The sequence below is a fragment of the Diabrotica virgifera genome, chromosome 9, assembly GCF_917563875.1.
Source record: "Diabrotica virgifera virgifera chromosome 9, PGI_DIABVI_V3a".
NCBI classification, from domain to species: domain Eukaryota; kingdom Metazoa; phylum Arthropoda; class Insecta; order Coleoptera; family Chrysomelidae; genus Diabrotica; species Diabrotica virgifera.
In genome coordinates this window covers 1,328,778-1,347,097 of record NC_065451.1, presented here as the reverse complement: position 1 = coordinate 1,347,097, position 18,320 = coordinate 1,328,778, and the positions used below count along the sequence as shown (strand labels likewise).

The following is an 18,320-nucleotide window of genomic DNA, read 5'->3' as shown; positions in this document are numbered from 1 at the left end:
TATATGATTTCAGCGAAATAAAATACTTTTAACAGTTTATTTTTATTTTATTAAATATTAAACTGATTTTAATAGTTACTTACCACTTTCCAAAAATCCAAAAATTAAAAAAAAAGACAGCAATTGTCCGCATTTGAACCCGGGACCTCTCGATCCGTAGGCGAATGCTGTACCAATGAGGCTACGATTGCTACGAAGGCATTGTTTTGACGGTTTCTCGGACATTATGACAAACCACGGTAACAGATAGACGAAGTGAGTATAAAATAAAAATGTTTTAATTAACAAAGACACAAAAATTATAATAAATATAATTACTAAAAACACTAATATATTTTTTCCACACCTTTTTTGGACTGATACATGTAACTTAAAAGATTTATCAACGAACAACATACTGTCCCTGTGCGCATGCGCGCAGAATAATAAAAATTCACTCCCTATCGCGCCTAAAGAAGTATAACTTAAAAAAAAATTGGTTAATTTGCTGCTTAGATATTATAAATTGTTTATTCCGAGAGGTCAAATGTCGAAAGCTATAACTTTTTGAAAAAAAAATCGTAGAGAGTTAATCCTGGATAAATTCTCTTCCTAAAAAGACTTATATTTTCATATTCTGATATAAATAAATGCGTAAAACATTTTTCAACCCCTTATTTCGGGTTTAAAAAAAAGGGTTCAGAGTTACGGACCTACGATACCAAATAGGTATCGGAGCCGCTGCAGCTCTAAATGTGTATAACGAAATTTGACCCCTTTTTCCAAATTCGAGATGAAGGGTTGAAAAATGTTTTACATTTATTTATATCAGAATATGAAAATATAAGTCTTCAGGAAGAAAATTGATCCAGGATTATCTCTACAATTTTTTTTCAAAAAGTTATACGTTCGACATTTGACCTCTCGGGATAAACAATTTATAATATCTAAGCAAGAAATTAACCAGTCGTGCTTTACAATTTTTTTTATGTTTGGAATTGAAAGATCTTCACTATAAAGCTTTAAAGAATGAAGAAAAATTATCTTTACAATAAATAATGCAATTGCAAAAAACGGCCATTTTGGACCTTTTGCGATCTGTTTTGCAATAACAAATTAACGAAATTAACTTTGTCATAGTTCAAATTGTAGGTTTTTTAATTCCCTACAATTTTCTATTTGAAAGTTTTTCTCTAAAATACTTAAATATCCTAATCTGCAGAATTAATAAAAAAATATGAAAAAAATATTTTTAAGAAACGCTTTTATTTAGTTACGAGTGACTAAAATTAAACATATTTTAAAAAAATCAACTAAAAAGCAAAAAATAAAAAAAAATTGAAAAACCTAACACTCTAACACGTTCGTCAAAGAAAAGCGTGGTGCGTCTTCATCGAATAAACGGTTTTCGCACCACGTTTTTTAGTTCAGGAACCGAAGCTCTTCACCTTGCAATTTTTACAAAATGGATTGATTTGCTTGAAAATTTGAGAATAAGTAGTGGATAGTCCAAGGATCAAAATCTTTATGATTCCGAAAGGCGCTTTTACCATAGAGGTGGTTGCCACCCCATCTCGGGGGGTGGAAATTTTTTATTATATTTTGATCGCAAAAGTTGATAAAAACATTCATTTTAAGCAAAAAATGTTCTATACATTTTTTTGATAAAATTAACAGTTTTCGATTTATTCGCTACCAAAGTGTTAGTTTTACATCGAAAAAATCAATGGTTTTCGATATTATACTCATTTACGATTCACTCAATTTTTGCCGTAGAAAAAATGTTTTCAAACTAAGTTCTTGGGAATTAAATAACCTACAATTTCATATTTAAACATTTTTTTGTATCTCTGATGCTAATCTTTCTATTTTGAAGAAAATGGCATCTTTTACCAAATACCAAATATTCGTTATTCGTTTTCAACTCCAGTTTTTTAAAAAATTAATCATTCTAAGCCAGTTAAACTTCTGGAATCTATTAATGATGCAAAATAACTAAAGAAGAATAAATAAGGTCAATGACTAAAAACGCCGCTAACTTACATTATTATGCTTCCAATTGGATTTCTCTTTTTTTTTCAAAAAAATATAATGATTTTTTAACCGTAACTTTTTTATTTTTTATCCTAGAAAGTTTGTTAAAAAATAATTTTGTAGGTTTTTATAAGATCTAAATGGCTATTAATATTAAATCCTTTTAAAATCCTCAGTCGCAAAAAGAGGTGACTTTGAAAGGGTTGGTAAAGGTGGTTTTTGCAAGTTATTACAAGTTTTAATTGTCAATAGCTCACTCAATTTTTGCTGCAAAATTTTTATTTTCTAACCTTGTTCTTGGAAATTTAATAACTTACAATTTTATATTGAAATATTCTTTCGTATCTCTGATGCTAATCTTTCTATTATGAAGCAAAAGGCATTTTTTACCAAACTACAAAAATTCGTTATTCGCTTTTAACTCCATTTTTTTAAAAACGAATCATTGCAAGCCGGTCAAACCTCTAGAACCTATTAATAATACATAAGTAAAGAAGACCAAATAAGGTCAATGAATAATTTTAATTAGGGAGGTGATTAGGAGGAAGTTTTCGATCACTTTTTCGCTGAAAAAAATAGGGACTGATATTCTTTTTATTATAAGTCACTTAATTTTTGAGCTAGAGACTACTTTTTTATTTCAGGAGATAGATATTTTTAAATACATTAAATTAGTTTGAACAAGTTATCCTCGAAAAAATGCATAGTTTTCTCGTCTTTTGACTTTAAAACTACAATATTTAGCATTTGACGAAGAAGAGCAACATATAATAAAGTATAGCTCGATTACTATTGGTCTTAAAGAAAATTAATAAAAACGGTTTTGCTTATTTTTTTAAAAGGTACATTTTTGTTAAGCAAAGTTCTTTTGATAAAACGAAAACTTCTTGAGTTATTAGCAGAAAACTGATTCAAAACATTGATTTTTTTTTATATAAAACTAAGACTTTCGATAGCGAATAAATCGAAAACTATTAATTTTATCAAAAAAATGTATAGAACGTTTTTTGCTTAGAATGAATGTTTTTACCAACTTTTGCTGTCAAAATAAAATAAAAAATTTCCAACCCCGACATGGGATGGCAACCACCCCCGTGGTAAAAGCGCCTTTCGGTCTCATATAGATTTTGATCCTTGGATTATCCATTACTTATTCTCAAATTTTCAAGCAAATCGACCCATTCTGTAAAAATTGCGAGGTTTTGTCCTATTTTAAGCTTGATTACTTGGACTATTTCTTAACGAATGTGTTTTTCAATTTTTTTATTTTTTGTTGATCAGTTGATTTTTTTATAATATGTTTAATTTTAGTCACTCGTAACTAAAGAAAAGCGTTTCTTAAAAATATTCTTTTCATATTTTTTTATTTTTTACTTTTTAGTCTTACACTTTTCAAACATTAAAATATATCGTCATGTTTATTAAAATATGTATAAAACATAATTATGATGTACAAACATGAAAAGTAGTCGGAATCGGCAAAAAATTTGAAACTTTATTGTTTATTTATGAAGCATAACGTAAACAATTAACGTAAAAAGTGAAATTATGTATAGTTCATATAATTAGCTACAATCTGTAAAAGTTTCAAGTTTCTTCATTGTAAAAAACAGGAAAATTTAAGCATTTTCCGTTAAAATCGTTTTTTTATTTAAACAATTAATAAACAAAAAATTTTTATTGACTATTCGTGTATTGTTCCCGCGAATGCATATGTCTGCAAATTTTTAGTCATTTCCATTGAAGAAAAGGTAGTCAAATTAACGTCCAAAGATTTGACCCAAACAATTGAACTAAAAAAAAAGCGTTTAATAATTAATTAATACGACAAAACGAATTCTAATGTTAATTGTAGCACAAAACGTCTCTACCAGTGGTTTTTCTAAGACTACGACAAAAACACGAATTTTTTGAATTCGAGTTTTGGTTGAAGTTTTGTTTCGTATTGTATTGAGATTTGACACGAATAAACGCCGATTTATATATGTATAAACAAATATATGAGCGTTTAAAACTTGAAAATTTATTGTTTATTTATGAAGCATAACGTAAACAATTAACGTAAAAAGTGAAATTATGTATAGTTCATATCATTAGCTACAATCCGTAAAAGTTTCAAGTTTATACATTGTAAAAAACAAGAGAATTTAAGCATTTTCCAATAAAATCGTTTTTTTATTTAAACAATTAATAAAACATAAAAAAAAATTTTATTGACTATTCGTGTATTGTTCCCGCGAATGCATATGTCTGCAAATTTTCATTCATTTGCATTGAAGAAAAGTCAGTCAAATTAACGTTTAAAGATTTGATGCAAACTATTGAAGTAAAGAAAAGCGTTTAAAAAATTTCTAAAAATTGCAAATTTTTAAACTTAAAAACGGCTTAAATAAATAGGCACCCAAAAATTAGGTGTTACATTTTAGTAGAAGTTTTTCCTGATATCGTCCTTTACAACGCCTGATAGGTTTCAAAAATTCCTGAATTCTTACACGTATTTTCAATCAGAGCCTGGACTATAAATACGCTAATGGCCCTGCTGGCTATATTCACGCCAGGGTTGAGTCGGTTGAGAACCTCAAATTAAAATGGTTAGAGCAATTAGGGACGAAAGAGCTCGAACTTTGTTCGAGTTTTCTTTTCGACTTGTGTTTGAGTACCGAGAAACTTTATCTGAGCAATTAATTTGGTTTGCTGATCGGTTCACGCAATTATAAAAACATACAATGTGATTTTTATGATTTTTCGGTACAAAACTAGAATATTAATAGCCCGAAATCCAATATTCCAATATCCAGGACGAGAACAAGGAAATGGTTTGATAAGGTGTGCCAAGAAAAACTACAAAACATATCGAAAAAGCGAAACATGAGAAAAACTATTGAAAACATCTACCAAAACAACAAAATGGAAATCAGAATAGATGGTGTACGATAACTTGTACATAGGTGAGATTGTGAATACAATCTTAGGATTGGACTGTATGAGGGATTGCTAGTTTACTGGTTCAAATGGGAGTATATAGGTTTTATACAGACAATATTGATATGTAGGTAAGAGTCTTACCAAGTTGTGAAGCTTTGTTGAACACTAGAGCCGGTCACACACACGAGTTGACTGTTCTCGTTCCACGTGCCTCGCGTTTTTACTGCTACGAAATTGTGTATGGCGTCACTCCAGAATTAACTGTTCGTTACCGACTTTTGATTGTTCGTTTCAACCCAAAAGAAATGCTGTACCCTCAAGAGATGAGCGGTACCGACTTGATCCGTCGAAAGATCGTAAAGAAAAATAAAGAGGTTGCACCCTCGTGGCGGGTGGTACGTGTTGACCGTTTTACCGGTGTAGGAGAAGAGGGAAATTCTCAATCGCAAATTGTCCAAATAGTGTCTATCTGTAAGGGTGAGGAGAGAGGGTAAGAAATAGGAGGGATGAAATGGTACTATTGAACAGGGCTGGCATGAGATCTATTTAAAGTTAAGGGTTTTAGTAAGAGACTAAACACAGTAAAAAATACAATAATATTTTTGACATGTGAAAATTGAACAGATGGACAACTTACAGAACCTATAGACATAGACAACGGAATAGGACAGAGGAACTCATTGAGCCCTATTCTCTTTAATTTAATCATGGATGAAATCATCAAAAGCGTCAACAAAGGAAGAGGATACAGAATGGGAAACAAAGAAGTAAAAATGCTCTGTTACGCAGACGACGCTATATTGATAGCCCAAGATGAACATGGTTTGCGAAGGGTAGTCCACAGATTTAACATAAGAGCAATATAATTAATATAATAAATTCATATCAGAAGACTAAAACAATAATAATCAGCAAAGAACCAATCAGATGTAAAATATAAATTGATGGCATGAGTATTAAACAAGTAATGGAAATAAAATACCTTGGAATTACACTGTCTAGCTACGGATACCTGGACAAAGAAGTGAGAAATCCAGTACAAAAAGCAAACAGACTGGCAGGATGTCTTAATAACACTATATTGCGAAACCGAAATATTAACACTGAGATGGAGTCAAGAATGCACAAAGCAAATTTTATAAAACAAAGCAACAACACAAAGATTACTGGAAACGGCAGAGGTGAGAATGCTGAGAAGAATTGCTGGAAATACGTTGATAGATCGAAAGAGGACTGAAGACATTAGAAGAAAATAGACAGTAAATAGAAAAAAATAATGAAACAGTCACATAAGCAGAATGAAAGACACCCGTGTGGTCAAAATAGCAAGAGATAAATCACCAATAGGTAGAAGAAGTTTCTGCCAGAATTGCTTATAAGGAGGAAGAAGAAGAAGAAGAAGAAAAAAAGAATTTGTGTGTACTTTGTACGCACGTAAGAAGTTATACTTCTATTATATGATATCAATGAAATAAATATACTTTCAACAGGTTATTTGTATTTTATTTAAAAATTAAACTAATTTTTGCTTACTACTTTCCAAAAATGCTCATTAAAACAATACCAAAAATAAAAAAAAAATAGAAAATACACGGATTCGAACCGCGGACCTCTCGATCTCCAGTCGAATGCTCTACCACTGAGCTATACTCCCCTTGTTTTTACGGATTACAAGATTTCCAGACATAGTGACAAATCAAATGAAGTATAAAAACAGTTTAAATATTACTTACTATCTTATTCCCGAGGAAGACAAATCCAAAGACACAAAAATCCATACTGTCTGCGTGCGCATGCGCACAGAATAATAAAAATTCACTCACAATCGCGCCTAAAGAAATATAACTTCAAAAACTATAAAAATCATACCCCGGTTCTTTTGAGAAAAGCGTTCTCAGTGCTCGTTTTTAATTCTTCTTACAAGTGGATGTGTTTATTTCATTTTTACAATTAACAGTAAATATTATAAAAAAACTTGTTGCTTCAAAGAAAAAAACTTTTGAACATTTTTTTAAATGTTTTTTAATTGGCTAATTATTTCAGACTTCTGGGAATCTTATATGTATATATTTACAAGGGAATTTGTTTTGATTGTTATACAGCGGATGTACAACATCCTTATTTATTATCTGTTAGTGACCCGCCTGATATTAAGTTTTCCGGGGACTTTTTCAAAAATAGACATATTTATAAATTATTATCTAATCATTATTTTCTAATACGAGAACATTATAACAGAGCAGAGAATTGGGTAATAAACAAACGAAACAGGTCCAAAATTACATCAACCAAAATGGAGTTCATGAAAAGAAGCTGTAGAGTAAGAAGATTGAACTATATTAAAAATGAGGTGATGTAAAAAGAGACTTGTAAGACTGGTATGGGAGGAGATTTCTACAGGTAAAAGACCACTCGGACGTCCCAGAATGCGATGGAGATATAACATCCAAGCAGATCTCCGGAAAATGAACATTCCATTTGACCATAGGTTGATGGAAGACCGAAAAAATTGGAAAAAAGCTGCACAGTCAGCCAGGACCCACCCAGGGTTGTAGCGGTACGTGATCATGATGCTTCAGCCTTAAGTTTCCAACTGCGGACATAGGGCTCCCCCAATTCAATCCAGTGTTTTCTATTTTGCGCCACTTCCTTCCAGTTGGTCCTCCAATCTTCTTCATCTCTCAAGCCCATCTCATTTGTGGCCTTCCTCTGCTTCTTCTTCCTAATCATGGTCTCTATTGTTGTATTTCGTGGTTCGAACAAGACATACTAGCTACATTGAAGAAAATATTTAATTTGGTATGGAAAAGATTTCTGATTGGAGCCCACTACACAAGAGAAAAGGACGGGAAGGAGAAATAAAATGGAAATATGTAAAAACCTTTTTTTATTGCTTTCTAGTTCGTAATTTCGAAGTAATAAAACGTTTTTTATAATCGACTATCAAGAAACTTTTTGGTAAAAATAGAACGACAAAAATTACAGGGGTGCGGCTCGAATTGTTAATTTTTAATATTTAATAAAGAAATATGTCTGTCGAGTAAAAAATATAATATACAGAGCATTAATAAGAAATAAATATTATGCTTTGTCGATATGTTACAATTTTTGTCGCTATCTAATACACTTATTAGAACGAAATCGGGCACTGAAAAAGAATTATATGTGACTAAACACTTACTTGAAATAAACTAGCAGTCAGATCCTCCAACTCGGACTCTACGTCTTGCCGTATCCTGCTCAGCCTGCTCAACTCCTGGTCCCGCAGCTTTAACACCTGGTTAGCTTCCATGAGTTCACTCTGCAACCGCAAAAAACATTGTTCTTTCGTCTCGGTCACGCCGTTAGTCCAACTACTACTACTAGCCGCACTCCTGTTATCACTGTCATGGTTTTTGTCACTGTCTAAACCTAACTCTTCAGAGTATTTTTCACTATACACGGAACTGTCTGAGCTGTTTCTGTGCATCACACCCAAATGTCTGACTTTATCAGTGATGGTGGAAATGTCCGAAAAACAACCGAAGGTACCGGGGGCATGGTCGTTGAAGAGGTTACGGGTGACGTGGTCTTTGATTGTTATGTCTGGTTCGTCTACATCGTCTTCGTCATCCGTGGTGTAGGATTCGTCCCCTGTTGTACCTGTAAAAGAAGATTAAGGTACAACTTGGCAAATTTCACTTTGTTGTTGAGATACGCAAAGAAACAACGGAAATAGTGCTATGACTGTTTTAGTTATTGAAATATTAGCTGTAAAAGAAGATCCCATACAAGCCTCACAAGATCTGCACCATCATATGGATAACATACTCAGTGATTGGTACACAAGATGGCGAACAAAAATAAGCAAAACAAAATCAACTCAAACATTTACTAACTGCCACTATACATGCCCACCTGTAATAACAGACAATGTAAGAGTACACCCATACCTCGCTATACGGTCGCTATTTTTACGGCATTTCGCTATAATTAAAAAATATTTATGCATACCTACATACACATATTTTATGTAACACGAAGTTGTTTGTATGTATTTTATGTATGTATTTGTATGTATTTTTGTTTTACGTAAAATAAAATGCCTTTTGAATGATAAACCATGTTACATATTTAAAAAAATTTGGAACCGATCCCATTGAATTTGTATGAATTTGTATTAGAATACTTGATTCGTTATAGGGCTTTTCGCTTTACGGCCAAGTTTCGTGGAACGTATCTAGGCCGTAAAGCGAGGTATGGGTGTACTAACAGTAACAGACGCTAGATACCTTGGCGTCTCACGTCTCACTTGGAAGAAACATATCTAGACCAAAAGAAGACAGCTCAACTTAAAATTCCTTCAAATGTATTGGCACCTTGGATGCAAATCGAAATTCAACATCCAGAACCAAAAGTCTTCTATACAAAGCCATACTAAAACCTATTTGGTACTAAAGTCTACACGTATGGAGCTGTGCAAAGCCAACGTCGCTGAAGATTATCCAAAGATTTCAGTCTAAAGTTCTAAGATCGATAGTGGATGCACCATGGTACGTAAGTAATTAAACACTTCACTACGACTTAAACCATTACTTTCATCAGAGAAGAAATCCATCGAGCCACAGAGTCACAAAATGAACTTACCATTCACCACGAAAAGGAGTTAGTAAGGGTATTATTCAACAATGGTCCAATAGAACCTGGCCCCAAGACCTACTTCAAAACTAAAACAAAAATAGAATAGGGTGAGACTTCATTGGATGTCTCTCCTTCACGTCCAAAACCAATAACACATTTACTTAATACTCTGTACTCTGTAATGATGTAGATTTTAAATAAATATAGTTGAATAATAGTTGAATATAATGAAATTCCTTTAAGCCTTAAAACGAAAGTATACAATCAATGTGTTTTTCCAGTCATTACGTAGCAAGGGTGTCAAAGCTTAGAAGATCCAATCTAGGAATAAGTCTGGTAGGAAAGAATTACCAGTAGTCCAGGAACCAAAGCTTTTCACCTCGCAATTTTTACAGAATGGATCGATTTGCTTGAAAATTTGAGAATAAGTAGTGGATAGTCGATGGATGAAAATCTATATGATGCCGACAGGCGCTTTTACCATCGGGGTGGTTGCCACCCCATCTCGGGGGTGGAAATTTTTAATTATATTTTGACCGCAAAAGTTAATAAAAACATTCATTCTAAGCAAAAAATATTCTATACCTTTTTTTGATAAAATTAATAGTTTTTGATTTATTCGCTATCGAAAGTGTTAGTTTTATATGTATCTAAAAATCAATGTTTTTCTACGGTATACTCATTTATGATTCACTCAATTTTTGCTGTAGAACAAATTTTATCAAACCAAGTTCTTGGGAATTAAATTACCTACAATTTCATATTTAAACCATTTTTTCGTATCTCTGATGCTAATCTTTCTATTCTGAAGAAAATGACATTTTTTACCAAATTGCAAACATTCGTTATTCGTTTTAAACTTCAGTTTTTTAAAAACTAATCATTCTAAGCCAGTCAAACTTCTAGAATCTATTAATAATACATACATAGAGAAGAATAAATAAGGCCAATGACTAAAAACACCGCTAACTTATATTATTATGCTTCCAATTGGATTTATCTTTTTTTTTTCAAAAAAATTTATTGATTTTTTAACTGTAACTCTTTTATATTTTATCTTAGAAGTTCGTTAAAAAAATTTTTGTAGGTTTTTACGAGATCTATAAGGTTATTAATATTAAATCCTTTTAAAATGCTCAGTCACAAAAAGAGGTGACATTGAAAGGGTTGGTAAAGGTGGTTTTTGCATGATATTACAAGTTTTAATTGTCAATAGCTCACTCAATTTTTGCCGTAAAAAAATTTTTGCATACCAAGTTCTTGAGAATTAAATAAAATAAAATTTCATATTGAATTATTTTTTCGTATCTCTGATTCTAATCTTTCTATTGTGAAGGAAAGGGCATTTTTTACCAAACTACAAAAACTCATTCTACAAAAACTAATCATTCTAAGCCGATCAAACTTCTAGAACCTTAACAATACATAAATCAAGAAAACCAAATCAGGTCAATGACAAATTTTAATTAGGGTGGTGATTAGGGGGTTGTTTACGATCACTTTTTTGCTGAAAAAAATAGGGACTGACTATCTTTTCATTATAAGTCACTTAATATTTTTAGCTAGAGATTTTTTTCTGGAGATACATATTTTTAAATACTTTAAATTAGTTTCAACAAGTTATCGTCGAAAAATGCATAGTTTTCCCGTCCTTTGACTTTGAAACTACAATATTTAGCGTTTGACGAAGAATAGCTAACATATAATAAAGTATAGCTCGATTACTGTGGGTCTTAAAGAAAATAAAGAAAAGGTTTTGTTTATTTTTTCAAAAGGTACATTTTTGTTAAGTAAAGTTGTTTTGATAAAACGAAAACTTTTTGAGTTATTAGCAGAAAACTGATTAAAAACATTGATTTTTCGATATAAAACTTAACACTTTCGATAGCGAATAAATCGAAAACTATTAATTTTATCAAAAAAATGTATCGAACGTTTTTTGCTTATAATGAATGTTTTTACCAACTCTTGTGGTCAAAATATAATAAAAATTTTCACCCCCGAGATGGGGTGGCAACCACCCCCATGGTAAAAGCGCCTTTCGGCATCATATAGACTTTGATCCTTGTACTATACACTACTTATTCTCAAATTTTTAAGCAAATCGATCCATTCTGTAAAAATTGCGAGGTTTTGTCCTATTTTAAGCTTCATTACTTGGACTACAGATTAATATGGAGTTTCGCCGGACATATAGCGAGACTGCAGGATGATAGGTGGACAAGAAGACTGTTAGAATGGAGACCTCGCATGGACAAGAGAAGCAGAGGCAGACCATCAACACGCTGGACACTTGAGCAGACGACATAAAAAGAATAGATGGTAGATTGATGCAATTAACACAAGATCGAACTTCCTGGAGACGTGCTGAGGAGGCTTATGTCCAGCAGCGGACAAGAGAAGAAGCTGAATGATGATGATGAGTTATGTAAGACAAAAAGTTCGAATAAAAATAGCTTCAGAACAACAAAAAGTTCGAATATTCTAATCTATTTCTTACCTGTCGAACCTGTTCTTCTATGCTCTGTCACCATTTTGGCCATGCTTCTCACGTTGTTAGGTACTATCAACAGACCATCGTTCAACGTACCCTTCTTGGTAGTGGGTGAACTTGATGGTGATTTCTCTAGTTCACCTTTCATGACTGTAACAAAAACACCCAATACTTACAAAAGGAACCATAATGTATCATTTTCTTTAATCAAATGTTAGTCAAGCAGATTTAATTTTTGTTACGACAAGAAACAATGCCAAAGACCGAGAAACAATTTTGATGCTACAAATAAGAAATGTCAAAAGTGTTTTTTAACTAAAAATAAACAAACCGAGTGACAATTAAATGCCATTTTGTACACTATTTGGCAAATATATTTTCTTCTTCTTCGCGTGACTTCTTACGCTTTTCAGTGTCAGATTGTGTATTTTGAGTTTTGTACTTAAGTCTGTATACGCTGTGAGCTCGTACGTAGAGGGGATATTTACAAATTCGTGAACGCCAGTAGTGACATGTTTGTAAACGTTTACTGGAAATTTTACATAAATGTCAAAGTGATTAATTTAAAATTAAAAACATTAATTATAAACAATATTAGTTGGTCAAAGCTGTGGTATATATTTTTACCTTAAATATACTTACGTTTTAAATACTGAATTTAAGTTTTTTTAATATTCCGTAATATCTAATTATAAATAATCTATTATAATCTTAGCGCCATCTACACGATTATTGTCAAAGTATCCGAAGTAAGAAATTGATATTTTATCAATAGAACGTCAAAATGATTAGAAAAATCTTAAAAAAATCGATTACAATTTAATTACTTTTTTGCGTTGTAAATATTAAGCGATAACAATTAAATAATAAATTTAAAAATTACCGGTAAAAGTTGGATTAGTAACCGCTAGGAGCGACACCAGCGAAGCTCACAGCCTATACGAATATTCGGCAATGATTTCTGTTAAATTTAATTTTAAAACTAGAACATAATGGTTACCTTAAACGTTAAAATGGTCATATTAACTAGTTAAATACACAGTATAGTAGTGTGAAATTTCATATTGTAAGACCAGGTATTATGGGGCAAAGCTGAATATGAGAAAATGCACAGGGAATGCTATTTTTGTTAAAAAAAAAATGAAAAAAGAAGAAAAAAGAATGTGTGTGCACTTTGTACGCACGTAAGAAGTTATAATTCTATACGCTTCTATTATTACGATTTCAACGAAATTAATATACTTAACAGGTTATTTGTATTTTATTTAAATATTAAACTAACTTTCTTTACCTACCACTTTTAAATTTTTTTTATTAAAACGATACCAAAAATATAAAAAAAATATGAATCGTCCATACTGACAAATTTAATAGACCAAGTGAAGTATACAAAAATACTTTAAATACGCTTACTATTATTATAAAATATCTTATTCCCGAGGAAGACAAATCCAAAGACACAAAAATTATAATAAAATAAATAATACATTTACTAAGAACACTAATATATTATCCTTTTATACGCTCTGAGCTTCGCTGGTGGCGCTCCTGGCGGATTACTAATTCAACTTTCACCGGTAATTTTTAAATTTATTATTTAATTGTTATCGCTTAATATTTACAACGCAAAAAATTAATTAAATTGTAATCGATTTTTTTAAGATTTTGCTAATCATTTTGACGTTCTATTGATAAAATATGAATTTCTTACTTCGGATACTTTCACAATTATCGTGTAGATGGCGCTAAGATGCGTCATCATTTAAAGCATACGAAATAAGTCGGAAATTTACTAAACGCAACGGCAAGTGAATATTATTCCGATCACGGGTTATAGTATAAAATTTGACGTTCTCAAATAAATAAAATGTCAAACTTAAGTTTTGCTTTAAAATTTTGGTGCATAATTACAGCTACATTTGAAGTAGCTTAATAAATTATTTTATTATCATTGATTAATAAATAAATAAACAATTTATAAAAAAATTCGATAACATATTTTCTTTTTGTTATTTTATTCACTTTGGCGGAACCTTAAACACAAGCATTTAACTGTGTCAACAATGAGGTTAGCTTTGTACGTTGTCAAAATTTATCGTAAAATAACATAAACTTATTACAAAATTTCTAACTCCAATATAAAATTAGTTGTGAAAACAACTGTTTGTATACTACAAAAAACTTCAAAATGCAAAAATTCGACAAAATAACAGCAAAAAATTCAACAAACTGACAGCCACAAAAGTAAACAAACCAAAACGTCAGAAATTGTACTTAAAATATGTGAAGACATCCCCAATCGTCTTTCTTTGTACCTATCTCTTTTCAATGCACTGAGTCTAAATCGTTCATAAAAATAACATGTGTTTTTACTTAATAACAGGCGGCTGCTGGTTTGTCATTAATTTCATGCGTGGAAGAGAATGATGCTAAATAAAAAGTATGTGTTTTATCTCGCCAGGTATTAATGACGCACGGGTAAAGACTCGCGGACTCAACTGTATCTTGAAAGATTAGCAACGAAATACATACTGTCTGTGTGGGCATGCGCCCGGCATTATAAAATTTCACTCTCGATCGTAAAGAAGTATAACTTCGAAAACAATAATCAGGCTCATAGTAAGTTATGGGTTATAACAGTTCGTTGGTTATAACTTATAACACAAAAATATGACAATTCATTCATTAGACATTAGACGTGTTTGAAAGAAAAAAAATTACACAGGATATTGAGCCCAATAAGTGAAAATAACAACTAGCGAATAGGGTAGAGAGATTTGAATACATATTTAAAAACTATATTTTAGAAGAGTAAACCAAGTATCCGGGAGGAAATACAGAAAAGACTAATGCAAGAAATCGTTCCATGCATGCCCTCGCATGTTCCAACTCAGAGGCAAGAATAGGTATATCCAAAGCATATAAATTAAGCACTTATAAAACTGTAATAAGACCAATAGTTACGTATGCCTCAGAAACCAGGACTATGAAATAAACTGAGCCAATATTGTTATAAGTGTATGGGAAAGAAAGATATTCGAAGGATATTTAGGGGAAAACGATTAACAATCAGTGGACACGAAGAACAAACAAAGAGCTAGAAGAATTATATAAATAAAAGAGCCTAATATAATTGCAGTAGTAAGAGCACAAATTATTTAGATGGTTAAAACATGTCCAAAGAATGACCCAAGTTAGAATACCAAAAATCTAGTTAGTACTACCTACCAGAGCCGGCGATAACAGGCCAGCAAGGGATGCATTGCAGGTGGGCACCTTTGTTTTGGGGGCGCCAAAATGATCTTTTTTTCTGCTGGTGTTATATAAAATACTAATTTAAAAAACCGAAGGGCGCCTATGTTAGTTTTGTAAGTGAGCAGCTTATACCTTACGGCCGGGACTGAGTACATACTCCAATACTTGGTAAAAAGAGAAAAGGAAAGCCAGGACCTGATGGGGCTATGAAAGTAATGACAATCATAAAAATAATCTAAATGTAGTTTACCATAATATAACATTAGGATAAACCAATACGTAAAATTTCGTATAGACAGACAAAAAACTGTTCAATATTCAAACCGAACGTTTTTAGCACCTAATTATACAAATTATGGACTGGTAATTTGAATGTTATGACTGTAACAAGATTAAAATTTACAAATTCCTGGTGTTTTACGCAAAATGTGAGATAAGCGATGGCGATTAAGAGGCTAGGAACTGTTTATGGATACTAAAAAACTAATTTAGCAACGCCATTGGCCATTAACGATATGACTAGCGGAATGAGTATGTTTCGAGTGTATTTACCTACGACATAATATATCCTTAACGATAAACCATTGTAATTTAGATTTAAAATTCCTAATTACGAATCAAAGAAGTACAGGCGGCCTTGGAAAACGACACAATATGCAAATGTTGTAGTGTACTGAACGTCGTACAATCTATGTAGGTGTATGTACACAACCAAACATATTATGGAATCACCATGTTTTCTTCTTCATGTGCCGTGCTCGATAATCGAGCGTTGGCTATCAAATTGGCTATAGTAATTTTGTTGAGGGCAGCTCGGAAAAGGGATGCAGAGGATCTGTTAAACCATTATCTCAGGTTTTTAAGACATGACTTTCTTCTTCGACCTGGCCCTCTTCTTCGTCTACCTTGCCTTGTATTAAGAAATGGAGTATATCTATTATCTATAAGTATCTCTATGGATGGCGCAAGCATGACCAAAATATTCAAGTTTTTTCAATATTATTCAAGCGATTTTTAACTGTTCTTACGACTTTCGTAAGTTTTCCCATTCGATGCAAAACAACTTCGCTACGATCTCTAACCACCCAACTTATTCGTAGGATTCTCCGATACACCCAGATTTTAAAGGCTTCGGTTCCTTGAGAAGTGTATGCGTTAAAGTCTAACCTTCGACACCATACAAAAGACTAGAGAACACATAACATCTCGCTAATCTAATTTTCAGACTAAAAGTAATATTGTTTCCACATAACAGTTTCTTCATATTAAAGAATGCAGCTCTGGCCTTCTCTATATGTATTCTAATTTCTTTGCTCATGTCCCAGTCACCATGTAGGTAGCTCAAACCAATATTCATTTCTTTTGAAAAAAAAACATCGCACGGCTAGTACAAGTTTCTCTTGAAGAATGGAACAATCTACCACAACAAAATGTTGATAATTTGATTAGGAGCGTACCCACGCAAAGTGAGGCTTGCATAAGTAGACCAGGGCGCATCTGTAAAAATATTAGTACATTTGGACGTTGAGAGGTGACTCATATTTTTTGCAGAAATTGCTTGAAAATAACTCATATAATAATATTTGAGTTATCCTCCCACCACTCAAAAAGGTCCGGAGCATTGTTTAAATAATCAAAATGTCAAAAAATTGAGGAAAAATTCGATTTTTTTTATTTGTGTTTTGATTATAACTTTAAAAGTATTCATTTCCGAGAAAAGTTGCACTGACATAAAAGTTGCGTAATTAAATTTCCTACGATATAGGATTAGCTTCTTCTTCTTCATGTGCCATCTCCTCTAAGAAGGTTGGCAACCATCACGGCAATTCGCACTTTCGATACCGCTGCTCTAAAGAGATCAGCAGAAGTTCAGTTAAACCAAGCTCTCAAATTGTTTAACCGGGAGATGCGTCTTCTTCCGCGATGGATTAGCTACAAATTTTAAAAATTGTCACCCTTGTTGCAAAATAGCAATAATTGCGAAAAAAAACATAAAAAAACAAGTATTTGCATTTTACCTTTTTCAGCCATTTATGCTACACTTAGGTCCTTCATATTTCACCCCGAAAAACTTTATGATATGATAAAATAATACTATAAATTTCATTAAGATCGGCTTAATAGATTTTGCAAAATAAATTTTGCAATCCAGCTTTCACAAAAAAATTTATTTTTTCAAAATGTTGCAGGACTGAAAATAAAGCAGACAGCAAGTTGAATTTTTTTTACTTATAGAAGAATACTGTACCTTTCATTTGCAATTTGCAAAATTAAAATCGGTTAAGTACCGCGGCGTCAGGAATTTTTTTAAATAAACATTAATTTTTGGTGCTACGCGCAGGACAGCGGATACGTTTGCTCTGATTGGGCATTCCAATGACCTTTGATAATGATTGATAAATTTTAATTTTTAGTACATTTCGATATAAATAAATAAATTTGTTTATTGCAAAATAAAAACACATACTTTGTCCTATAAAATTACACTTTTTTTTAGCAAAATCTTTCTTTGTTCATATATTTTAACTTAAAGAATAAAAGTTTATTATTTTTAAACATATGCAATTATTGTTTAAACAGTATTTCACTAACAATAATCAAATTAGTTTGATTTTTGTGGAATCAATATAGGTACATTTAAAATACAACAAAATATAGAGTGAGAAAATAATATATTAGATAAAGATTGGAAGAAATTTTGGTGGAAATCAACTTGTGTGAATCGAACACCGCTGGCTGTCCTGTGCGTAGCAAAAAAAATTAATGTTTATTTAAAAAAATTCCAGACGCCGTGGTAGTTAAACGATTTTAATTTTACAAATTGCAAATGAAAGATACAGTACTCTTCTATGTGTAAAAAAAATTTCAACTTGACATCTGCTTTATTTTCAGTCCTGCAACATTTTGAAAAAATGAATATTTTTTGCACAAGCTAGATTTCAAAATTTATTTTGCAAAATCTATTGAACCGATCTTAATGAAATTGACAGTATTGTTTTATTATATCATAACG

The 18,320-nt window shown here is 31.8% G+C and overlaps 1 protein-coding gene and 1 non-coding gene across 4 annotated transcripts in view; both read right to left on the bottom strand.

The window, feature by feature from the left end:
- Positions 1–18,320, bottom strand: part of LOC114324912 (alkylated DNA repair protein alkB homolog 8) — a 102,257-nt gene that overhangs the window by 68,772 nt on the left and 15,165 nt on the right. For 2 of the 3 annotated variants that reach the window (XM_028272831.2, XM_028272830.2), the window contains exons 2-3: positions 12,059–12,202; positions 8,120–8,580 (exon numbers count right to left, since the gene is read on the bottom strand). In XM_028272831.2, the coding sequence (XP_028128632.1) occupies positions 8,120–8,580; positions 12,059–12,200 (603 nt within the window). In that variant the 5' untranslated portion in view covers positions 12,201–12,202. Of the gene's footprint in view, positions 1–8,119; positions 8,581–12,058; positions 12,203–18,320 lie in introns of those variants that run through there. The other variant, XM_028272832.2, reaches the window with a different exon arrangement.
- On the bottom strand, positions 6,521–6,592 carry Trnas-gga (transfer RNA serine (anticodon GGA)). The gene has a single exon. It is a non-coding gene; the product is annotated as a tRNA-Ser (tRNA).